The sequence below is a fragment of the Galleria mellonella genome, unplaced genomic scaffold (assembly GCF_026898425.1).
Source record: "Galleria mellonella isolate WM207_F2 unplaced genomic scaffold, CSIRO_AGI_GalMel_v1 utg139, whole genome shotgun sequence".
NCBI classification, from domain to species: domain Eukaryota; kingdom Metazoa; phylum Arthropoda; class Insecta; order Lepidoptera; family Pyralidae; genus Galleria; species Galleria mellonella.
Window position 1 is genome coordinate 8,230,261 of NW_026441995.1, and position 26,360 is coordinate 8,256,620.

The window sequence follows — 26,360 nt, forward strand, 5'->3', positions numbered from 1 at the left end:
TCAAATGCAGAACAAGGGGTTTTTAGGAAGCTTTTGCATTTTTTGAAGCTATCATGAATAAAGAATGCTCATATAAAAAGTAAAGTGTATCGTTTTTCTGCTTTTCCTTTTCAACTACACTCAACATTTGCTAACATAATTCTATCCAGGCAAATCGACACAAAATGGCGCTGCACGATAGTGAGATGACAGCTGAGGATGGAAGCAGATTAGTTAGCTCATCGTAACGATTTCAACAAGAATGAACCACGATGGTTTCCAAGAGGTGCCGCGTGAAGGTGGATCTGTTAGAATATATCGCTAGCTTAGGCTTTAGGACCCAATTACAATCCCTTTGCCCCTAGTACAACATACTATGATAGGTTATAGATGTCCCGTGAAAACGCAATATGACTAGTAGGTAAGACTGACCTCTTCCAAACGTGTGGTTAGAGCAATGCTTTACGGAGAATACTAACTCAAGATCGGACCTAGAACATAGGTAATCCTAACGTCGCTGTCCATCCTATTTTCATTTTAGTAAGTTGTTCTATAGAATAGGCCACTCCTTCCTAGCCCGTGGGCGTCGTAATAGGCGATAAAAGGAGGCCAGGGGATGGGCAACAGCGACCCTCTTAAAATATATTCAAACCTAACTGTGGTTGCCAAAAAAACCCAGCTAAACCTTCAATAGCAAAATTAAAATAAGAAAAAAGTTGTCGTATAAAAATTAACGACAGAACACAAAGTTTACGGAACAAAAAAAAACTGTGGTTTCCGATCCACCTGCCAATGGCAATTACTAGTATAACCCGTGAAGTGGAAGGCTTATTTCTGCAGCAGACAGTCAAATGCTGATATGATGATGTTGAAGTTGTTCTATATATTCAATTTTTTTTTTCACATTGAAACATTATTTACGAGTAGACAACGGTTATATCATATATCGGTATTAAAACGTTTTTAGTAATTTAACTATAAATAAATTTCTACCATAATTGACCAATTTTATCACCTTAACGTTAGTTACTAATGTATTATTTATGCAGGTGCTTTAATAACCGTTAATCTAAGAACAAATCTAGTTGATATCTCAACAAATTGGTGCACAATGTTATCGGTACCACAAATATTAGCTGTCTTATGCTGTTAGGAGCTACTATGCCGACCTTGCCATACATACGCGTAGCCATGCATTAACCTAATGCTTTCGTGTTTTTGCAAATATTCCTCCTAAGTACATATATTGTTATTGAATATACTTAGAGCTTACGCAATTTAGCACGTGAGGAATCATAATACGATAATGAAATGCAGAATACCATTTTCTATTGTCTAAAACACAATGTGTTCAATACTTATGTGGTATTTGGTATGTAAACGAGCTGAAAATACACAAATCTGTTTAATGATGAACTTGCCTTAAACTGAACTCTTCCCATTTTAATGCATCTTTGGATTTAACAAAAATAAAATCATCTAAAAATTATACTTTTGCTTACATTTTAGAAGATCTATTAATATGCAGGTAATTTATGAAATCCGGATATTTTTCGAAGAAAAGTTCAATGCGTTTTGGAAATTCGGCAATGAATAAACTACCTATTTGTTTTATCCCAGTTGCCATGCTTTTTCGTTTTTGAGATCCTGTTGTAAATTATTAGATATTGTGGTTACTTACATTTCACAGGTTATATTTTTGTATATTTTTGTATATACAAAAATATTATTTCTTTATATACTTTGCTTTCAATTAAATTAAAAATTATTTACGGATCACCTAAATAATTCATAATTTGTATTTATCACTTTTATGATATTAATTGCACCTAAATACAAGTTATAATGCTCAATTTTTTCCTGGTGAATTTAGATAAAAGGTTATTTATATATTATTCTGGAATATTATCATATTCCAAATCGATTGGTTTTTATACCAAATTTCAATTTATTCAGCATAATCCATAGATCACACCGGCGCTAGTGGGGTATTTTGGAGTACTGAACATTTAAATTTTGAATATTCAGTATTTTGGCCAAATATATTTAAAAAGTTTCTTGTAGTAAGTAGAATAGATGGCATAAAATTTCTCAAATAAATTTTTAATACTTTAAGCTTCACTCTCGTAGTACTTACAACCTAGTAATATTATAAAATCTGAAAGTTTGTGAAAATATTTGGATCTTTTGTGTTTGATACTCAATTTCATTTAAACGACTGAACTGTTATGAATGAAATTTGGTATACGATTAAAGTACATAGAATTAGGATATAGGATGCAAAGTACGCGTGGTACAGTTAACGCGAATATAAAAAAAATATCTAGATATGCGTTGACCTGAGAACTATTATCCTTGGTTAAAAATAACTCCAATGTTATAATATTTTATCTTTGCCGGGTTAGTTATGATGTAAAGTATCATTGTGCGTTAAACTAGGCTATGGTCTTTCGTGTACATTTTTTCAAGCAAATTCGCGTAGTGGCAGTAAAATTACTTTTTTTTATACAACTTAGAATGGCATAAAAGCTAACGGCCCACCTGATGGAAAGTGGTAACCGTCGCCTATAGATATGAGCAATACCATGGTCATAATAGAGTATACTGTTTCGCCCATGATACCCCCCATGCGTTGCCATTCCTGAGGACTCAGGAGTTATTCCTCTGTACTCTGTAAATTCACGCCATATCCCATCCTTCAAACCGAAACACAGCCATGCAAACACAACTGCTTCACGGTAGAAACACGAATGGGACAGAGGTACCCAAGCAATCGACTTTTGTACAAAGTCTCCCTCTGGTACATGGTACGGAGGACTAATACAATAATCCTCAACAATTGAACGCATGAGGGATACTACGAATTATTCTGTGCCGTCCATGGTGCTGCTCATATCTATGTCTATAGGCGACCGTTACAGCTTTTTATTAGGTATGCCGTCAGCTTGTTAACAATTTTAAGTTTTATTAAAAAAAAAAACCTAGTACGAAAATTATTATGAATAAAAATAGAGTGGTAAACCTACTCGTCCTTGCTAATGATGTACAATGCTAAGACGCTTATTTAAGAAAATTTAAAAGATCTCCTATAGACTTGGATCTTGAATACAATATTTTTTTATTACACATTATGGTAATGGCCGTGTGGTCCCGGCATAGAATAGGCCATCCCGTCGTTTCCCATGGGTTTCGTAAGAGGCGACTAAGGAAGGTCGAAAGATGGAGAGATGGGCAGTGGCATCCCTCTTAAAACATCTCTAAAGCCTAACTGCGGTTGCCAATTCGCCTGTCAAGTGTGGTAACTACGGGCAAAATCCCCCAAGATTAGGAGCCTTATTTTCCACAGTGGACAGTTAAGGGCTGATATGATGATAAAAATATACCAGATATATTTTTTTCTAGTGATCTATCTGGTTTTTTTTACGTAGATCATACACACAGATAAACAACCCTTTTTTTTTTTTTTACCAGCATTCCCTGCACCGGCTTATGTTCAGCAGTGGCTGATATGATGATGATGATAATTTCCTTATAAGTTCTCAATTTCTATTCTACCAACGTTATTTATTCCTGAAATCTTCCTCTTTTTTTCTTAATCTTTTCCTTAATACCATTGGTGGCCAATACTACCAACAAATGCAACAAAAACGTTTAACGTCAGGCAGGTGGGTGGTTGTAAATCTAAAAGCCAAAACCTTAGGTAATATGAATAAAAACCTATTATGCCAACACTAAAATTTATATAATTGCGATAAGGACAGAAAGATAATTAGACATTATGGAAATGATTAAAAATACGAGAAAGTCTCATTCTACTACTATTGCAATTTTAACTTTTTTACATGACTTCGAAAAGTTATTCGACTAATTAATAAAAAAATGAAAAAAAAGTCATTTGTACCTGAACCTCCACTAATTATTTTACAGGTCTACACCAGCTTCAGACTGTCCGTCCATAAATGAAGGTGACAACTTTACCCAATCCGAGTTCTTGTCGCGGCTGGCGGACGAATGCAGATACGACCGCCTCCTGCTCCCCACGTACGCCACTGGTGAGACAGTATACGTGCATGCTAGTGCCTATGTTTACTTCATACAACCAGCTGAAGCACATGATTTGGTAAGATACTTTCAAATACAAGTATATTAAGTAAAAATGTGGCTAGTAATTGCTTAGTTAATTCTTCATCATTTGAGGGAAAAAGTAAGACGCAATAATTCAGTTCCTAAGGGAGGTTCCTAGGGAAAAGGAATACTCCTTCTCCCCTTAGGTAATAAAGTTTAATAAGGCATACTTCCTGTATTCCTCGAACCTCTGTTTGCATACTATCTGGTCTACGCAAACTATTTTTCATTACGATTTGGTAATTTCTAGCAAGGCATTATTCATTATGACATGGCTGTTATTAATTTAATGTTACAATGTTTATTTCAGAACTTCAAATTGCATTTCCTCCTACAACTGCGGTGGACTGACCTTCGCTTAGCGTACCACCTTTACTCACCGAAACGCGTGACAATTATTGGCGAGGACGATCTAAGACGTCGGATATGGGTTCCCCATTTATATATGTCAAATGAACAATCATCAAGTTTAATGGGCACTGATAGTAAAGACGTTCTAATATCCATATCACCCTCCGGGGAAGTAGTTTTCAGCCGTCGAATGCAGGCCGTACTTTATTGTTGGATGAATCTACAAAAATTTCCATTTGATGATCAAACTTGTTCAATGAATCTTGAAAGTTGTAAGTATTATTAAAATCTATTATGCATAATATAGTTAATAGTCCTAAATAAATCTTAATATTTTTTTTAAGTATTTGTAAAAAATAGATTCTATCAATTATATACACATAAATGATAAATTATATTTTTCACATATTTGTATATAATATATATAAAATTTTGTATATATTAATTAATTAACTATATTCAAATCTTAATATTACTTTCTTGAATGTACACAGGGAAATACAACGCATCCATTTTGCGATTAATGTGGGAAAAAGGAATACCGCCAGTTCACTTGTCACCAGAATTGCATCTTACGGAATATTCTCTAATAGATTTTTGGACTAACGAATCTGTTGTTCGTGGAGACATTTCAAGTATGCGCCTCATAGGAGGTAGTAGAAGTAATAACTGCTTTCATTATTTTTTAAATTAATCTAATTATTTTATTTTTGACTTGAAAATATTCAGGTTTTCTTGTATGACTAATGATAAGCTGCTTGCGTTATTGGTTATACATTGGTGAGACATCAATGCAGGATGATAGGTAAGGCCGAAATCAGGTCAGTTGGACGATAATGATCGTCCAACTGACTGTAATGACATCGTGAAGAATTCACCAAGAATTAACCACGATGATTTTCAAGGGAGACCACGTAGATTACGAGTACTACGTAGGGTACTGGCCACGTCTCATACGCACAACGGCCCAAATGAGAGGCTAAGCGCGGAAAATAGAGTCCTATTCACTAGCTACTAGGGATCACACTACTAACAATCCCCTCCTCTTCATTTTTTTAAATAGTATAATAACTCCTCTTGCGTTATTGGTATATGTTAGCGGAGTATCAGTAAATGGTGAAAGGTGAGGATGTAATTAAATCAATTCGCTCATCATGATAAATTCACCAGTAAATAACCACAATGGTTTCCAGGCGGTCATATGGAAGTTAACCTGACAGTGTGTATTGTTAACCACAAGTACTTGTTATTAACAATCCCTTCCGCCCCTTTAGTATTTAATCTGTCTTATTGGCACATATTCACTGACCGAAGTAAAAAGTAGTCTATGGCATTCTATATACGACAAATTTCATGACAAAAACATTATAGTGAGTAGGGCTTTTAAAAATATAAAATCAAACAAAGTAATTTTCCTGTTTTTTGTATCAATAATGCTCTAATTTGTAAGCCAGTCAGTACAGAAATAATACTAATGACACAAAAATTTTATTATCATAATGAAAATACTATATCCCATAATGGATTAAGGGCAAACGAGCGAATTTTGTTCATCTCCTACTATTTCATATTATTTATATCCCATATGTTGACGAGGTCGCAGGCACAGCTTATATAATATTCCATATTTTATTCATATTAGATACACATTAGCGCAAATTGCAGCTACTTATGTTTAATACAATTTTATTTGCAGTGGGAAACTACAGTGCCTTAAAATTTACATTTAAATTGGGAAGAGAAGTGGGTTACTACCTCATGGATTATTTTATTCCATCCATGATGATAGTTGCCATGTCATGGGTCACATTCTGGTTGCAAGCTGACGCCTCAGCTCCTAGAATCACCTTAGGTATGTATGTTTGCATTTATAAGATATATTGATAATTATTTTTGCCTTTAAATGTACGCTCCTGAACTTATATCTTTGTAATAACATTCGCCGTCTAACCTAAGGTTAAACAGAAGGAATTGAAAGAATTGTTTTCAAACTGAACCTGAACTGTAATAATGGTAGACTCAGTCCACCAAGACCCAAGAATGTGTTCAGCTCCTTGAAAAGTAGGAGTAAATCAAAATCAAAGTCTCCAAAAAAACCAAGTTAGTCTATAACAAAAACGTGTCAATTTCATAACGGAAACAGCTGAAAATAATAACATGCATATTCAACAAAAATAAAATAAATTGGGCAAAGTACAATTATAGTGTTTTCCTCATTCCAGGTACCAGTACTATGTTGTCATTCATCACCCTGGCGTCTAGCCAAGCCAAGACGTTGCCCAAGGTGTCGTACATCAAAGCCAGCGAAATATGGTTCCTCGGTTGCATCGGTTTCATCTTCTCTGCACTCGTCGAATTCGCTTTTGTCAATACCATTTGGAGAAGAAAGTACGGTTTTATAATATTTTTATATTAATCTAAAACTTAACCGATGTTTGAATTTTATAATTTCTCCAGCTGAATTAACTTTGTGGTATAACATCGTAAAGCTCAGGGTCTTAGTACTGCAAAAATATACAAAAACTTCAAAATATACTTTTTGAAATCGCGCTATCATGCACGAAAATTTAATATTCCAAGTATGTTCAAAGCACATTCGAGTATAGGTATTGTATGCAAAATAACCACATAAAATTACTTAACCTTTTACAGGAAAGTTGTTAGTTTAAAGAAGGTCAACAGCAAATATATTTTGAAGAGTACGCTAACTCCTCGGCTTGCGCGTAAGGAATTACAAAAGGAGTTACAGGAATCGTCGCCTCAGCTTTCCAAGTCACGGTCATGCTCATCATTGAATCAAGACACGAGCACCGACCCTGCAGGACCAGGATACAACAACTACTTAACAGTACACGTAAGTATTGTTTTCTAATGAATAAAAAGTATAAATAAGGCCTAAATGACTATCGTCCTACCATTAGAATCTATAACAAATCGGTGCATTTGATAACAAACTTTCAGATTAGACTGAACTATTAGCAAGTATATTTCAGGATGCAACTTTGGATGTTGTCTCTCAATCAACCATTTCTTGTACGTTATCTTTAGTTACTGATATTACCCAACTATTTTAGTATTAGTGCTGTAGTCTACTATGCCAGTTAATTTTAGGCACTATTCCTTATATCCTTGAATTTAAAAAAGTTATCCTGTTTGCAACTATGATCTTCTCAATTAGCTTATTAAACCATTTCAACTGTTTAATCTTCAGCACATATAAATTAATCGCATTTAATTTTCTTCGCCTAACATAAATGGTTTAAATTCTAATAAATAACGTAAACATAAGCTATTAGTATTACTTTGTACTTTCTTTTCTATTTTTTTCTATTCTCTTTGATTCCTAGTTCAACGAATATTTGAAATGTAAATTTCAAATAAAAGCAATAACACTATGACTTAAAAACCTAACAATAGCAACCTAAAAATTCTTTACTTCATCTTATATTTTATAGCTTTTTGTTCATGTCTACAAACTCCATACTTATAATTTTTATTAATATATTCAAGTAGTACTCACTTAATTGGAGAACTAATAAAACTCGAGCACTAACTGACAAGCAAGCACCACTTATCTAATTATAAAATCTATGTAAAAAGAGAAAGAAGATGACAAACATAATTCAGCTATTTATTTATCCAAAATATATGTAAGATATCATTACATAGTTAATATTTAATTCTGTTTTATATTGTTTTATGCATTCCTATATTACCTACATGGTAAGTATCTAATTAATGAGATGTAGTAATTTATAGGTGCTTTATATTTTGTGTACTTAGATAATCCTATATATTCATATTAAGAAGTCATCTTTAGTAAGAATTGTAACGATGCAATCACTTGCCAATCATTTCAAATAAAATGTTGTTAAAAAATCTATTAAATATCCAAAGATAAGTCGGACTTTGTACAAAAGATACATGAGTATCTCTGTTCTTCTCATAATATAGCTGCTTAGTAGCGCAAGCATGTAATTACTGGATTAATCCCTATGCCATAAAAATTTAGTTTGCAGCCATGATGACGTATTATAAGCATTATTTACAATATAGCTATTATAAAATATTCACTCTTCATAAGGTGCATATGATTCATCACCATAAGTTTATTTGCTATTACAAAATACTATTAATTTATTATTTATTTAAGTAATATAATAATAATAAAAAAAGAAACTTAACTGCAATTATTGTAGTGCAAAGCGTACTCTGTTATAAGCTTTAATGTTAAAAATTTTGACCTTAGAGTCAACACAGACTGATAAAAAAAGCGACGAAAATATCGTTATTGCTCGCAATTTCAGATTACCTAGTTAGCTGTTCATTAACACTCTGTCAGTCTGCGTTGATCCTTATTGTAAATTAAAATCATTGATCAATTTCAAATTGTAATCAGTTGTCCTATAATGTTTCAGAGTTTCCCATCTGCACTAAACTTGCCTACGATCACGACACAAAGCTACGACGACCTTATGCCAGGTCAAGGCGGCCCCAACAGACAGCAGAATGGTGCCGACAGCGATGGCTCCGACGAACCACCCAAACATCACACTTGGACTACAATGACTCCTCAAGAGATCGCTACGTGGATAGACAAACGATCCCGAATCATGTTTCCTATTCTGTTCGTTTTCTTCAACATTATTTATTGGACTTTCGTTTACTGTCTGTGATTTAAAATAATATCTGTATGTAGGCTGAAATTTTCGTGACATCATCAGTCGTACCGACATCTTTACTTAGTCATAGCAAGATGTCGATGTTAGGTAATAAGTAGGAGTATGAGAAAATCATATTTCAAGTAAAGCCAAATAGCTACTACTGAATATTTACCTGTAAGATATTACACAGGTATGTGTTAGGAAGACAAAAAAAAGGTCATCAAATAATATAAAAATATTTGTCTTAGATCTTTTGATTTAATTAATCTGATTAATTTCAGTTACTTTTAGAAAATATTTCAAATAATAGAATAAGAAAATTAGTTTTTGTTTTTCAAAAAGTGCTTGTATCTCAAATAACAGATACTATCGCCTGAGTCAAATGTAAAGTTACATTTATTCCTTTTATTTACATTACATTATTATTATTTACATTAGAAATTTATGGAATATTAGTTTTATACTTTAAATGACGTTTTATTAAGTGGCCATATTTTTGTAACTAGTTGTAAGTAATAAAATAACAAAATGTTCCTTTTCGTTCGACGTCTTGCCGAATAATTAAAAAAATTATAAATTATTTTAAATTATTTTTAAATAAAAAATTAGGTTTTTTAAAGGGCAAGAAACGAAACTGACCCAAACGTTTCTCTCCATGTAATAAAAAGAGACACTGTGAGTCATCAATCTTAATTTTATTGAGATTTTCTGTCAATATTGCCTACATTCCAGTCTTTAAAAACAATACCATATCAACTATTAATTGTCCATTGCTGAACATAGGCCTCCCACATAATGGAGGAGTTTTGCCAGTAGTTGACTTAATAGGCAGGTTAGCAACCATAGTTAGGTTAGGACTTTGGTGATGTTTTAAGAGGGATGCTGCTGCCCATCCCTCGACCCCACGAGAAGGGAAAGGACAGGGATTGTTTTTACGACACCCACGAGAAAGGAAGTGGTGGCTCATTCTATGCCGACTTACACGGCCACTTACACGGCTTTAAAGACAATGACCCTGTTTATTAAGAAGTATTCTTGGGTCACTAGTGTAAAAATTTAATTACTAATTTAAATACTAATTAACTACATATTTATTATATTTCGGTAGGTTTATACCAGACAACATATGTCTCTACATATACATAGATACATGTTGTAAAGTCCGCTCATAGTAATGAGATTATTATAGTATAAATAAAAATCACAAAACTAAGCATCGAAGTGGATGTGTTCAAAAGGACGAATATAAATTCTGAAAATATCATTATCCTAATTCCAAAATCTCACATTTACGAAGTCGTGAACAAAAGCTAGTATAAAATAAATATGTAAGTGTTAATACTATGTAAGTGTCTATTATTAATTAGTCCACAATTTTTTTAATAATCTTATTTAATAAAATATAAGAATACTTTTAATGTTTGTTTATTTTGATTTATGTATTTTAATTATCTACCATAGGTAATTAAAATACAGTATTATAAATCCACAACTATATTCATTTTCAAACAAAATACGTATATACCATATCTACACAGATATGGATTAAACAGATGCCGCAACTCTTGTAAGATATTTTGCGAGCTTAACTAACTCCAAATAAATATGATCGTTACTTCAAATTAACAAATATAATCTTTAGATCCCGATAAAAATTTAACCTAGTTTGTGGTGACAGATATATCAGATAGTTTTAAAAAAAAAATTGTTTCATTTAATACCATGTCTAAATAATTTAAAATAAATATAAATAAATAACTTAAGTTCCCGAAAAATAGGTTTTCATTACGTTAAAATTGACAATATATTCTCAACATTACATTCTTGCAGATAAGAATTTGCCGTTTCTAATAAAAGTATGGCCAAACAATTTTATACCTACCTCTTAACTAGCCATGTAACTTTATATATTATACTTAACAGATTTAAATGAAACTTAGAAATCAGTAGCAAGTCTATAGCTAAACATCTTAGCCCAATATTGCGTTGTCATGAAATAATTTATGATTTAAATTTACATTTTGTGACCGGCACATCTATCTAGATACTCGGTATTCACTTGTAATCTTTTTGTAATTTTTTTAATAACAGAAAATGGTGCATTACAGAAATAAAATATATACATAATTGAACACGAATCACATTTATTTAACATGAACACAAATTTAGACATATTCGTACTTACAAACTGATAAATTATTATTGTTACAAGTAGTTTTAATATTATTAAGTATGTATAAAGCACACAATTATAATCTACCAACAAATAAAGTACGTAATTATAGAAGCGGAAGTCATTGGCAAATACTTTCTCTTTCTATTTTGACTTATAACAATATGAAAATATTTGAGAATTCTTTAGAAACAGTTTGTAATATAATTTTAAACAATTATTTATTAATGATGGACGTGATTACATCACACCTACCAAACAACAATTTAACAAAATGCAGTTTTAATAATTCCTATAAAACTTAAAAGATTCCTGACATATCAGTTGATAGACAATCCGACAAAGACATACCTACATTAAGCAGCATTGTTGAATAGAATCGACTCCAAGTGCTTTTCAAATTACATCCATCGTTACTTATAACGTAGCCAAGACAAATACTTGCATCTGCAAAACTCGAAATCCACATATTATCACTTTTAGTGATATAAATGATATTCTCCAGACATGACTTGCCTCATGTTGTCTCAAGGTGCGGCCGTATCACCGCCGCGGGGCGCTACCATCACCAGGCTGTCGTCACTCGCATATCGTTTCATGGTGGCTGCACTGGCCTGGCTGATAAATTCAAAAAGTAAAGATATTAAGTATTTATAAATAACAGATATAAACATTAGGGTTTACCACGCACCCTAATCAACCAAAAATCTAGACATATTTGCAACTAAAACTTGCCTTAGGTGTATCATATAGTAATAAACTAAGCAGTTTATACTATGGATGCTTTATAATTGATATACACTTTTGTATATAAATACATTAAGTAAAAATCGCTTAGACTAGATATAATAACGTAATTTTACCTATATCTAGTTCGAGGCCGGGGTGTAGGAGCTAAACGTGGTAGCCGATGATCTAAAGCCAGCGTGCCGCCTGAGCCCGAGCTGGAACCGCGCCCTGACCCGCTCGAACTTTCAGACCATGTCAGCTCCGACAGACTGCAATAAGAATATACAACACAGAAATTGTAGGGGACAGTAGGATTGTTATTAATCGGGTCTAACAGCAATATACACTATCGAGTCGACCTGGAAACTATCGTGAATAAATCATAATTAATTTTCAAGATAGACCAACATGACCTGCTTCCATCTTCATCTGTCATCCCTCAATGGTGTCATGTCAGCGAACATCTACAATGCTACTGGGGTTTTGTTTTTTTACTGGAAATTGAAATCATTTATTTACTGGAATAAGGTACAATTTTATAAGTGTTACTTTACAAGAAAAATAATCCAATCTTATTCTGCCACACTGTAGGCGTGCAAATATAAAAACTTATTAAACAAAAAATTAAAATAATTTCATCATAATAACATATACATTTGCAATAATATTTTGTCACTTTTCTATCTATTCATGTCAATTCATTGTAATATAAATTAAATAAAAATATAAACAACACAAAGTGAACACAAATCTAATCATCATTATCCTATGCTTTCTGTCACTATGTTTTATGCGACAACCTTCTAATCTGTGTGAATATAATATATAGAGCTGTGATAATAATTCGAAAAATATTCGTGTCATTATTATAATAAGAATTCTAGTAATTTATAATATAATTTTACCTCGTAGAAATAGGTGGTAAGCGATATGGCGGTGTGTAGATGTCGTTGCTCTCAGTGTACGTAGAAGCATGTATTTCCTGCTGGTACAACTCGTACAGTTGCGCCAATTCCGGTGGCACGCCTATGCCCATTTCTAAAATCATAATATTTTATCAAGCTTACCACATGACCAAAATTAAATCTTTTTGGGGGGGTGAAAATGAAATAATAAAAATGCATCCGCTATCGGTATATGCTGGCAGGGTACCAGGGTATGATAGCTGAGAATAAAGGATGTAAGTTTGCCCCTCGTAACAAATTCAACAATGGAGGTAGATCAGATAGGTTATATTGCTATTGCGACCAATGGAGTTATTAGACTCAGTTACTAACAATATCTTTCTCCCACAGTAAAATATTAGGTATCTACCTACTTTACAAAATATCCAGTCCCATATTTTTTAAATAAACTCCTAATTGCATTCTTTGCTATTGTCATCATAAGTGAGACCATCTTCTTATTTGCCTTCCTTACAAAAAAATCCATATATTCTGTATACAGAAAATAGAATTCTTAATTAACAAATAATCATTAATTTACATTCTTGTTTTCATAGGAAAAATGGTCAGTTTCACCAATAAAGTCATTATTTAGTGGGAAGGATTGTTGGTAATGCGGACTATCAGTCCCATTGCATAGCAATATTTCCTGTCAGGCCGACCTCCGCGTGGTTTCCAACCATCAAACCATCGTGCTGAATTCCCGATGTATTCATCACAATAGACTAACTGCCTGCCTTTTATTCTCACCTATTATCCCTCACTGGCGCCCTGTCAGCGAATATCGTTAGCGTTAGCGCAGCGTTATCCAATAAAAAAATCGTTATTTTTAGGATGTCCTTTAATAAAAAAAATCTATTTTAACCTATAGCGTTCATTCTGTTAACGATCTGTAACCAAATAAAACTACGAAGCATAGAATACTTGCCTTCAAGCGTTCTTCGTTGTCGAGTGATAATTTCGTCGGAGAGTCGCCGCTGTGCGTCTCGTCGCTGCAGCGCCAGGTCGCGGCGGCGCAGCTCGTGAGCTCGTGCCGCCCGCTCTCCTTGCAGAGCCAGCTTGTCTGCCTCTAATTCGTGCACACGGCACACCAGTGCCAGTACTTCTCGCTCAGGACCGCTGCTTATGCGTGCAGGTAATTCCTGTACGCCAATATAATCTACTGTAGTACTTTTTATTGCAATTTGTTTTTACCAGTTCAGTTTTCTTTCTAGTAATTAGTATTTCTTATTACTAATACATATTTATTTTCATACAAAAGCACATTTCAAATTTAATATATTGAATCATGAAATTAAATCGAATAGAGAACCCAATATTGATTGTCCAACATTCAAAGTAATAGCAACAACTTTTTTCAAGTACTTAACCACGTATTTTTCGTAGCCTGTGTAGTACGTACCTGCTCAAGCTGTGCCCCCCTCAGTCGGACTTGCTCGAGCTGACGCTCCACTCGCTCGCGCTCGGCCCGAGCATTCTCCTGTTCTCGTTCAACGGCAGCGAGTTCCGCCCACGCCTGCTCCACCGCAACCTCTGCTTCGGCTCGCTCACTACTGCTGGTGGACAATCCAGTACCACCTCTAATACAACAATCAATGTATTTTAATAGAAATAAACAACATAACTTATGTACTCATTTTTCATAGGAAAAAAGTATAAAAATTAACATTTTGTTATCACAGCACTCGTTCATTTAAGCTGCCCGCTAATTAGGTACATCTTTATCACTTTATTGGGTTAGCTGGAAGAGATCTCTTTCAGATAAAAAAAAAAATGGTCACGTACAGTGCGGTTTTAAAGGAATTTTCTTCCGCGAACGCGGGAATGATATGGCTGTGAATGACCTCCATGCCGAGTTTTTCCCTAGAGACTATAGTACGAGTTTCTTCAAAAAGGGTATATTAAAGTTTTTAGGATCGGTAACACGCTCGAGACACCCCCTAGTGTTGCATGCGTCCATAGGCTACATAATCTTTTACCATCAGACAGACTATACGTTTGTTTGCAACCTTGTGGTATAAAAATAAAATTACAGAAATTAAAATAATTACTTAAATCAGTTCAGAATTTGCGAATTATATAAAATTTAACAATTATAATATAATTAATTATTACCTTGTTTAAAACATTACTTTCATTACATGACGTGATATGTATATACCAATACAAATACATAGTTCCTTCGTAGCTTTTCTGTCACTGTCCCTACGACTTTGTTCACTTATTATACACATTGAATACCTATTACCATATATTCCTTTTATTTGCCTCGGTCACTTCTCATTCATTTTAGAGATTTCGGTTACAAGTAGAAATGGAAATAAGTATGTTATTATGTAAAAAATATTATATTAGTACATAAATTAAAAGGTATGAATTGTATGGTGGATTATTAATGAGTATATTTATAAACACAAGGCTCTTCAAGGCATTGAATTGAATTAAAATTTTCGTTGTTTATGTTCAACATTGGTGCACATAAATTCACTGATAACAATCCAATTCCAAATTCGAAGCCTGTGGACTACTCGGTGTTTTTTTACAAGGTCAGCTAGTGTTTGATTATTTTATCGCTTCCCAACCATCGGGTCATTTACGTAAATAAAATATAAGGGTGTATTTTGATATACTTAGTAAATGGCATTTGGATGGTATCACATGTGCTTATATGTTTCTACTTTTAATGAGTATTTAAATTTGACCCAACTAAATAAAACATTTAAAAAATCTGTCTTATTTATGTCTAAATATCTACAGTGATTCTATTGTTTATAACATCAGTGGTTTCGATTCAAGAATGATGAGGGCGATGAGACAGGAGTACTAGGAAACTCTCTATTTCTTTTTTTCTTTTTGTTATTAAAATCGAACTACTATCTTTTTTAAATTACCAGATACCCACTCCGGTTTCGCACGTGTAGTACACCCGAATGAAATAAAAAAATTAAACCAAATCTTTTCCTTTTATATGGAGATTTATAACTTAAACTTTCACTTTTCCATATGATTTTTCAAAAATTTTTTTTTCATACAAACCTTGTCTTTATTATTATAAATGCATTTATAAACGAAACAAAAAGAATTCACTAAGAATTAATTAATTAGGCGTTGCCGTTCTGATGTGATGCGCTTAGATATATTCGAGAATAGATTTTTATTTATATAGGTAAGTTATAATTATTTTAAAAACTTGTAAGTTTTATTTTACACTTACTCTATTCTTTTACTAATTATGAAATTATTGATGTAAAAAAAAAGACAAAATAACTACGACCTCTCTTTTACACAATTATTATAAGATCCAAAACCAAACACCTTTTTTTCGAGCTGTAATTGTTGTTGACCGCAGATGTACCAAACATTTTTTTGTAATGTGGTCAATAAAGAATAAATAAATAAAAACACCCAAACACCTACACAAACTCATATTTATAATATTAGCAGATTATACATACCATTTGTTTTTTTTTATAAATATTTATCCTTACCTGTAGCTTTGTTGCGTGCTAAGTCTGGAGCCGGGCATATTGATTGGTTTGTACAAGCGGTTGAACCTTGCCTCCCAATGTGATATAGCTGCATGCTGTCTCTCTGCATCCAGAGCCAACCCTAATAGATGACTATCTAGTTCCATCAGTCTTCGCCGTAAACGCATCTGTTGTTTAAAAGTCGATACGATTGCTTCCCGCAAAGACTTCAAATGCGCAGCACTTTCTGCGGCATCCTCTTTATTTACCTCTTCTTCTATGTGATGTTCTTCTTTAGACCTAGAAATTATTATGATTGTGAAAAATATTTAATAAAATATGTATAAATTTCATATAATATGAACGTGACTCTTTTAAAAGATTCATAACATTCAATCATATCTAAAGTGTAACGAAAAGATACATGCCATATGTATAAGATACAAAAGAGAAATAATTAGATTATTGTTACTTAGATTATTTATTACCTTGTACGGTCGTCTTTCATCTTCATTTTTAGTCGTGCTATCTCTTCTCGCAACTCACTTATGACTGTACGATATTGCGATAAATGCATAGGTGTTTCCACCATTTCCCGTTCGACCTATTTCAAATCACAAAATATGAATACAATACAATACAACGTCTTTCCATTTAAATAATATAATATCATCACATTTAACACAGACAAGATCCATAGTAACACATTCAACAATTATTATAAATGATACATAACCGTAGACCATTATATTTAATTTATTCGCTATATCGGCGCCTGTCTGTAATTTGCCGCAATAACTTATCTATCACGATATCTCGAAAATTATCAGTAAAAAACTTTACCTTGCTACTACTAAACTCTTCGTGTGAGGGGCGGTTAATAATCTCTGAGCCGACTTCGTTGTACACAAGGGCATCTAAAATGGCTTATTGGTCGACAGTTTTATGTGCCCTCCGAATTAGAAAGCCAGTGACAATCTTTTTTATATGATCCAAAGACAAATTTGAAAATGAAGAGATTTATACAGGGATTCAATATTGAATTTTCCAGATCGCTATTAAGCGCTATCCAACTAAACTAACACCGATATGTTAGTTTGCTGATTGTAATATATACCATCTTACCTAAATAATGAATTTTTATTTACCCTATTGGTGATGGAAGAGGCTTTTTGAGCATAGTGCAAAGTGGAACGAGTAGTTTCACGATGGGCGTGTCCAGGGGCCACATGCGCCACCATGGCCGTTCGACATCGACCACCCAGCACTTCCCGCAGTAGTCGAGTCAATTTCGAGTCACGATAATTCACGTATCTAACACAACAGACAAAAATTTAATATGCAACCATTTGCCTGCAACATGCGTATAAATAGAGCAGTAATTACACGCGTTATAGTTACCTGGCCCCGCCAGAGAGCGCCATTATACAATTTCCGAGTGCCAGCAACGACCTATTAATGTGTGCGCCCTCGAGCCTGCGCGCGCGCAATCCAGCGCGTTCCGAACCTGCTAAGTCAATAAGAAACAGCCGCCCTCTCTGTACGCCGCCTTCTACTTCTGTACTTACTGTAACACTGAAATTTAGGCAATTGAATGTTACTAATACCTAAGTATAAGTTATCCTCATTTCATTGGGAATATATAATATCTATAAGTAAATATAAGTACCTACACAATGAAAGGTCAATGTCCATGTGAGTCACAATCATCCGTTACTAACTAATTAACAACTGCATAGTTAATTAAGGCAAACAGTAATTAAACGAAATTAATACTTTGGCTCTATGTGTTCACATCTAAATATACAATATATTAATAGTTACTAGTAACAAAGTGTATTTTTCTACTTGCCAACAAATGCGTATGCCAAGAAAGTAAAAAACAAATAAACTAAATAATAAAATCAACAAATATAGCATTGTCTCACATTAATATAAGAAGCGAATTCAATATATAATATAAAACCCATTCAGTCAAACAAACCTATGTCTCTAATTGTATATTGGACACTTTTATTAATGATGGGGTGGATGGAAGGACGACAACTAGGATAAAGTAGATATGCCGCAGCTAATATACGAAGCTGGAATTGTTAGTAATGCGGACTACCAGCCCCATTATTAACAATATACCCTATCAGGTTAACCTCCACGTGGTCCCACCTGGAAACCATCGTTTCAGGTGTAATCGTCACGATGGATTAATAGACCTACCTTTTCATTCTCACCTATCATTTATCACAGGTGCCCCATCAGCGTAAACCGTTAGTGCAAGCGCGGTTACCATTCCATTATCATCTACAAAAAAATACCTACCTAAGTAACGCATGCCCCCTAGAGGAGTGCTGATTGGCATGTGTAGGTTCAGCGGTTCTCGCACGGTCACCTCTCGCCAGTAGCTCGGCGACATGCGCCGCGCTGGTGGCACGCACCTCGCTCAAGCCCGCCACCACCGGCGCCCCGCTTCCACCTTCATCTCTCAGTTCCAAAGTTCCTGCACTCGGGTTCAATAAATCTCTAATATTTTCGTTGTATATTTCTATGTATGACATCTTTACCTGCCGACAAAATATATATAACCTTACCATAAAAGCGTTTATATTCACAGATGCTTAGTACATGTTTACACGTACAAAAGGGCGTTTAACATCCCTATAAATCTAAACAAAAGAAAGTCTGTCTTAATAATAAAAATGTTTAAAATAATAAAATTTATTATATATATATTCTTTATTGCACAAAAAACATACAGTAACAACAATAAGTTAATAACAATGTTAGCAAAGGCGAACTTATCTCTAAAAGAGATTTCTTCCAGTCAACCTAACGCAGTGGCATAGGAAGTAGTGAGTGGGCAGTAGTAGTGCAAGACAGAAATTTAAATAAATATTTACATAAATTATAAATAATTATATATATACACACATGCATTCACATATATACATACATACACATACACATATATATACATATACACATACACATACATATACACACATACATACACACGTTAAATACAACATATAAATATCAAATACAAGAGAACACAATGATGACAGTCTTCTAATCATTTTTATATTTAAATTAAATTGGAAAGATAAAATGATTTTAATCTTTTTTTGAAGGAACTGCTAGACGGGCTATTCTGAATATTCACGGGAAGTTTATTCCACAGCTGTACAGCACGATATGCAAATGAGTTACCCATAAAATGGGTTTTACAGCAGGGAAGCTTCAGTACCCTGGACTGGTTCAGACAAAGACGTCTAGGTCTGGAAGGAGGAGGTAATAATTGGAACCGGGAACGAAGGTAGGAAGGAGAATTGGGATTATTAAGGATATTATATAGGACCGCTAGGACATGTGTCTCATGACGATGTCTAATTGGGAGCCACTTTAAACGAGTGCGGTATTCCGAGACATGATCATATTTTCGTAAGCTGAAAATAAACCTTATCGCTAAATTTTGCAACCGCTCAAGCTTATTTAGCAGCTCCTCGGTCACATCTAAGAAACAGACATCGGCATAATCCAGAATGGGAAGAAGAATAGATTGTGCAAGCATAATTTTGGTATTGAAAGGGAGAAAGTATTGGAGACGTTTGAGAGAGTGATATGAAAAGTACATCCGTCTACTAATGTCATTAATATGAGAGGTCCACGACAATGTACTATCCATAATAAGTCCTAAGTTTTTCACTTTATCAGTATAAGATATCTTAGTACCCTCGTATACCAATGGAGGAATCTGAGACCATTCCAACTTACACCTCAGCCTGCCACTACCGACAATCATAGCTTGAGATTTGGCTGGATTAACAATAAGACCAAATGATTTAGCCCAGGAGTGAATAGCCAGTAGATCATCGTTTAGAGCTGAAGTTGCCTGTGTAACCTCAGACAGCATAAAGTGACGATACAACTGCAGATCATCCGCATACAGATGGAAGGGAGAAGTAATGACTCGAGAAATATTATTAATAAAGATAGAAAATAATAAAGGGGAAAGTACACCGCCTTGAGGCACGCCAGCAGTTAATGAAGCCCAGTTCGATAAACCATCATTGGTTCTAACACACTGCTGGCGGCCGAAAAGAAAACAAGAGAACCATTCGATAACTGGAGTGGAAACGTTGACTGCACGAAGGGTGCTAAGGAGAACATCAAAATCAACCGAATTGAAAGCATTACTGAAATCCAACAAAACAATTGCAGTCAATTTTGTGCTATCCATAGCCCGACGTATGTCCTCTGTAATATTAAGAAGCGCTCCAGTAGTGCTATGAGAGGGTCGGAAGCCCGATTGAAAGGGGCATAAAAGGTTGTTGGTGGAAAGAAATTTAAATAATTGGCTGTGAACTATAGATTCTAAAACTTTTGAAAGAATGGGAAGAATAGATATGGGACGGTACTGGGAAAAGCTAGTCGGATTAGTAGATTTAGGAAGTGGTATGACGTAAGCCTTTTTCCATTGTGATGGGAAGACATTATGCATGAGAGAAAAGTTAATTATGTGAGTGAGCACAGGCAAAATAACATCCAACACGGGAAGGATCATATCAAGGCTCACATTATCGCTACCGATAGCTTTAGTAGATAATGAACGAATGGTTCTCTTGACAACATCTACAGTCACCAAGCTAAAAGTGAATGGAGGACAATCGGGTGGGACAAGATTAGAAAGATATGATATAGTATTTGCCTTAGTCACAGTACTGAGTGTAACAGAGGAGGACGAAAAATGATTATTTAGAGCATTGAGATCTAAACCGCTCTGACAATTTTCTGAGGACTTACCCACCCCCAGTGATTGGAGAAATTTCCAGATTTGGGTCTGAGAAAGGTTTTGAATAGTAGAATGAATGTATCGGCGTTTGGCATCCCTGCACATTCTGTTACAGATGTTCCGCAGTTTTTTATACGTGTCAAAGTTTACTTGTGATCTCTCATGTTTATATCTGCTTTTGGCCCTGTCACGCTTTGCCATACTTCTCTTAATAATAGGGGTAAGCCAAGGAGCAGGAGCATGCTTGATCCGTACCGGTCGGACTGGTGCATGAATGTTGTAAATTTTAAGCAACTCGCTGTTCAATATCCCCACCATGGTGTCGATACAAGAAGCCATCAACAAGGAGACCAATCAATACTCCCCATATCCTCCCTCAAACGCTCAACATCCATATGCTTAAAATCGCGAAGTAAATGAGTCCTATTCCTGTTTTTAGGGGGACGCACTTTATAGGACAGATAAATTAAATCATGCTGTGAGAAAGGAGAACACATTTGTCCATGGGAGAATACTAAATTTGGTTGTGAAACTATGATTAAGTCAATAAGGGAAGGTCTGCTGTTGTGGAAGTAATGAGTAGGTTTAGGCATAGGCAAGACCTGGAGATCAAGGGCTGATGTTAAAGCAATAAGTTTGCCAGTCCTATGGTCATTTTTCAAAAGACATGTATTTAGATCACCCATAAGTATAACATGATCAAAAAGAGGAACCAAGTTATCTAGAGTATTTTCCAAGATATTAAAGTAATCAATCTTGTCATTAGGGCTATACAAGACACCAAGTAGAATTCTTTTGTGATGGAGAGATAGGGAGAGAAACAAATACTCCAGAGACCCAGAGAACTGCGGTTGCGATGTACACACTACTTCGGCAGAGATTTGGTTGCGTAGATAAATCCCCACACCTCCACCCCCAGACGTGATGCGATCGTTTCGAAAGAGTTTATACCCAGGTATTGTGCAGCTAGTGGAAGTATTATAATAATCTATAAGACACAAAACTGCAAATAAGCATATTTACTCCATAATGTTTATAGTATATCTACAATATAGATGTGGAATACTGTTGACTCAATTGGATATCCGAAGAACCATCACTTTTAAAGTTTTTTTTTAATCTAACAACACCTTAAGACACATACGCGTAGTATAATATACTGCTAATGCTACCAGGTATGGAAATTTTGAAAAATGTGAACAGCAATTTGAAAAGGAAAAAAGCTGACATCGTTTAGTTCTAAATTGAGATCAATCATCTACGCTCTATGACATGTCTAAGGCCCTCTAAAAAAGCGACAAGCGAATCTATCGATGGAATCGTATTCGCTAGCGAGTCCATGATACAGAATGAGATAACAACGTCCGGTGTCTTATTCTAACTCATGGACTCGCTAACAATGACGATTCCATCGATGGATTCGCCACTTGTCTAATGGGTCTGATGTATAATGCTATGTTAATGACAGTTATAGTCTTCGTTTTATATACCAGTATACTTCTTATATTATTTTATTTACCAACACGAGATCACCAGGGATCATGATTTCATCATGTAATGTTATAAGAATAGTTACACATTCACCTAATGGTAACCTCTTAATATCTTAACTATCACGATATATATGCTATTGCTGTTTGCCATTGTGTTCAGTGGGTACCTTATCTACTTGACATATGTCAATAATGACATATGGCGATAATGAGTGTATTTTTTGTCTTATACGGCTTTATATCTTTCGCAGATACTATTAGTACAATGAGATTATTAATAAATAAACGAAGCTAGCTCATACGTAGCTCCATGTATATTAGAATAAAATATACCGAATCCACTAAGCAGTATTGTACTGTAATGGTGAAAATACGCAATATACTCGTACTTTTTCATTTATTAGGGTTGCAATACATTTTTGAGAAACCTTTTATTTATATCTCGACCTACGTAAAACGACCATTAGCATAGAAGTCAATTGTATAAACAGGGAAACCAATTTCGTTTTAATATTACACAAAGGGATCTCATCACATATTCCGTTTAACAACTTGTGAGCTGCCCAAACGACAGATCATTAGCGTCGTTATTACACACTTATGTATATATTCCGCCCCAATATATTGATTCTTTACATTGTGACGAAGACAAATGACCATTTGCTCGTTTTACACAAAGTTCATTTTTATATTATTGAATGGCAGACAAATAGATTGATGTGGAGAATAGTAAAGAGAATTTATATACATGAGAGTATACTGTGCTGTCAATGGCGCCGCTTAACGTTACCGCCGTTCAAAGTTGCAAAAAAAGAGAGATTACATACCCTGACTTTTTTTGGGTGAAAATGGAATTGCAGCCCCGCCTACACTATCGGCATACACTGGTAGAATACCAGTGAGAGATGATAAGTGAGAATGAAAGCAGATCAATTAGCCCACCGCAACAAATTCAAGAATTTATCAAAATGATTTCCAGGAAGAATTGCGTGGAGGTCGATCTGATAGGGTATATTGCTAGCAGTGGGGCTGCAAACCTCATTACTAACAATTCCTTTCCCCTCACTTTTTTATGCAACTTGTTACGGAAACTGACGGCTCATATAATGGAAAATGATAATTGTTGCCTATAGACCTGAACAGTACTATGGGCATAACAGAATATATGGTGTAATTGCCATACTCAACCCTTCAAACTAAAATACAGCCATGCAAACGCAACTGCTTCACAGCATTTTTGCTTTTGCTTTTGCGTTTGGCAAATGGCACAGAGGTAACCTAGCAAATTACTTTTGTGCAAAGTCTCCTTCTAATTATTTTATTTTTAGATGAAAATATAAAGACAAAAAAGACATTTGCATATTTTTGCAAATCATTATTGGTGGAGTATCTACTATGTCAATAAGCATGTTGATCAGGAAAATTAATGTAAAGAATAATCGATCTAAGAACCAAATCTACCATTGGTTTGCCAAATCGTGTCAGAAATTATCTTCCGTCTCCGAATGGCTGTGTTACTATATAACACAGCATATTTACCAGACGGAGACTTTGTACAAAAGTCGATTGCTTGGGTACCTCTGTCCCATTCGTGTTTCAACCGTGAAGCAGCTGTGTTTGCATGGCTGTGTTTCGGTTTGAAGGGTGGGATATGATATTTCATACTATACTGAAGAGCATCTGGCGTGAATTTACTCGGTAAGGAATAACACCTGAGTCCTCAGGAATGGCAACGCATGGGGGGTATCATCGGTGAAACAGTATACTCTGTTATGTCCATGGTACTGCTCAAGTCTATAGGCGACGGTTACCACTTTCCATCAGGTGGGCCGTCAGCTTGTTTGCCATTCTAAGTTGTATATAAAAAAAAGATATACACATACACAGCATGAAAATAACTTACTAAACACGATAAAGTTTATATATATTTGCTTAAAATTAATACATAACTACTATAATATCTATTTATATTATATTATATATTATTATATATTATATCCGTATAGTTCTACGATTCAGTTCTACCACACTACAGGCAGTAGAACAAAACAGACTTTTTTGACAGTTTAGTTTTTTTTTTTTTTTTTTTTTTTTTTTTTTTCTTCTTTTGTGGCGTTCACCCCGATATTAGGGTATTTTGCCAAGAACAAAACGGGGAAACGATAATAGTAATAAAAATACCTAACACAAACGAATTTAGAAAGGATAAGGATTAGGTCTAGGATATTTATAGGATATGAAGGATATACTTGTACATATGAGAATATACTTATAAATATATAGGAAAAGCAATTGATGCAACTATAAATGTATTCATGTAATATAACTAAATCTTAATATTGTTATCATATATATATGAAGATAGTATTTTATAGATAATAGGATCATTGGAAGAAAGTAGAGTAAGAATAGAAGTTGGGAATGGAACACGGATGGATCGGAGATGATTAAAAAGGGAGGTGTGGTCAAATTTAGAACATGAGAAGAATATATGATTCAAGTCCGCCACTTCAGCACCGCAATTACACGACGAACTTTGTACAATACCAAGCTTGTATAAATGAGAAGGTGTGCATACGTGACCTAGACGCATACGAGTTATAATAGTTGTTGCGGTCTTTCCAAGCTTTAATTTACAAAACCATGGTTTGAAAGGAATATCGGGTTGTATAAGACGATAAAATCTTCCTTTTATTGTACTTGTTTTTTCCCAATATTCCTTCCAGGCATACCTTAAATATATTTTTGGGAGACAAGCTAGGTCACTACAGTAATTATGATACGGATACATATCACCACAAGTTACAGCCTCTCTTGCAATAAGGTCAGCTTTGTCATTGCCGCTAATACCACTGTGTCCTGGTAACCAGGCAAAAGAAACGGAATATCCTCTCAACATGCAAAGATAAAGACTTTGTCTTATGTCACAAATAATGGGATAAACTGGTTTTGATTTAAACGGATATTTGGCTAGAGCTTGCAAAGAGCTCATAGAGTCAGTGAAAACTATTGCCTTATGTAATTTCATTAAAAGTATATATTCTACAGCTTTTAAAATACCATAGCATTCCCCGGTAAAAACTGAAGATTCCGGTGGAAGTTTAATTTTTTGAACGATATTAAATTGTGAATGAAACACACCCACACCTACACAACCGCTATTGTCTGGTTTTGATGCATCAGTAAAGATGTAGTGCCATTCATTCCATTCAATGTCAGTTATAAACATAAATTTGGCATTCAATTCTGAATCATTTTTTGATAACCCAAAATCATATTTAATATTAGGAGATAAAACTAAAGATTGATATGAGCATTTATAAATGGGAAAACAGGACGATGTAAAAGTGGGAGATTCTATGGATTTATATTTTTCATAACTTTGTATTAAACATGGAGGTTTTTTATGTTTCCAATAAGATGAAGACGAAATAAAGATATGTAGTTGAGATAACTTTTGAATAAGCGGATGATCAGATAATTGTAAACAACGAAAAAAGAAGCGATCAGATAGATATTGCCTTCTTAAAACCAAAGGTGGATCACCGACTTCGAGCTGTAAAGCATTGATTGGACTTGATTTCATTGCTCCAGAGATAATCCTCAAGGCCTTTGATTGAATTAAATCCAATTTCTTAAAAGCAAATGA

At 34.4% G+C, this 26,360-nt stretch overlaps 2 protein-coding genes across 6 annotated transcripts in view; one reads left to right on the plus strand and one right to left on the minus strand.

Moving 5' to 3' along the window:
- LOC113513491 (pH-sensitive chloride channel 2-like) overlaps nucleotides 1-10,553 on the plus strand; it is a 32,782-nt gene extending 22,229 nt beyond the window's left edge. The window contains exons 2-8 of one of the 2 annotated variants that reach the window (XM_031909422.2): nucleotides 3,907-4,099; nucleotides 4,415-4,727; nucleotides 4,950-5,108; nucleotides 6,152-6,307; nucleotides 6,678-6,843; nucleotides 7,108-7,309; nucleotides 8,874-10,553. In XM_031909422.2, the coding sequence (XP_031765282.2) occupies nucleotides 3,907-4,099; nucleotides 4,415-4,727; nucleotides 4,950-5,108; nucleotides 6,152-6,307; nucleotides 6,678-6,843; nucleotides 7,108-7,309; nucleotides 8,874-9,131 (1,447 nt within the window). In that variant the 3' untranslated portion in view covers nucleotides 9,132-10,553. Of the gene's footprint in view, nucleotides 1-3,906; nucleotides 4,100-4,414; nucleotides 4,728-4,949; nucleotides 5,118-6,151; nucleotides 6,308-6,677; nucleotides 6,844-7,107; nucleotides 7,310-8,873 lie in introns of both variants that reach the window. The other variant, XM_052903296.1, reaches the window with a different exon arrangement.
- A 693-nt stretch (nucleotides 10,554-11,246) lies between these two features.
- LOC113512276 (kinesin-like protein KIF19) overlaps nucleotides 11,247-26,360 on the minus strand; it is a 45,714-nt gene continuing 30,600 nt past the window's right edge. For 2 of the 4 annotated variants that reach the window (XM_052903292.1, XM_052903295.1), the window contains exons 5-14: nucleotides 18,749-18,990; nucleotides 17,834-18,007; nucleotides 17,581-17,746; nucleotides 16,921-17,036; nucleotides 16,454-16,732; nucleotides 14,368-14,545; nucleotides 13,894-14,107; nucleotides 12,927-13,059; nucleotides 12,156-12,290; nucleotides 11,247-11,910 (exon numbers count right to left, since the gene is read on the minus strand). In XM_052903292.1, the coding sequence (XP_052759252.1) occupies nucleotides 11,820-11,910; nucleotides 12,156-12,290; nucleotides 12,927-13,059; nucleotides 13,894-14,107; nucleotides 14,368-14,545; nucleotides 16,454-16,732; nucleotides 16,921-17,036; nucleotides 17,581-17,746; nucleotides 17,834-18,007; nucleotides 18,749-18,990 (1,728 nt within the window). In that variant the 3' untranslated portion in view covers nucleotides 11,247-11,819. The remainder of the gene's footprint in view (nucleotides 11,911-12,155; nucleotides 12,291-12,926; nucleotides 13,060-13,893; nucleotides 14,108-14,367; nucleotides 14,546-16,453; nucleotides 16,733-16,920; nucleotides 17,037-17,580; nucleotides 17,747-17,833; nucleotides 18,008-18,748; nucleotides 18,991-26,360) is intronic. The other 2 variants (XM_052903294.1, XM_052903293.1) reach the window with 2 other exon arrangements.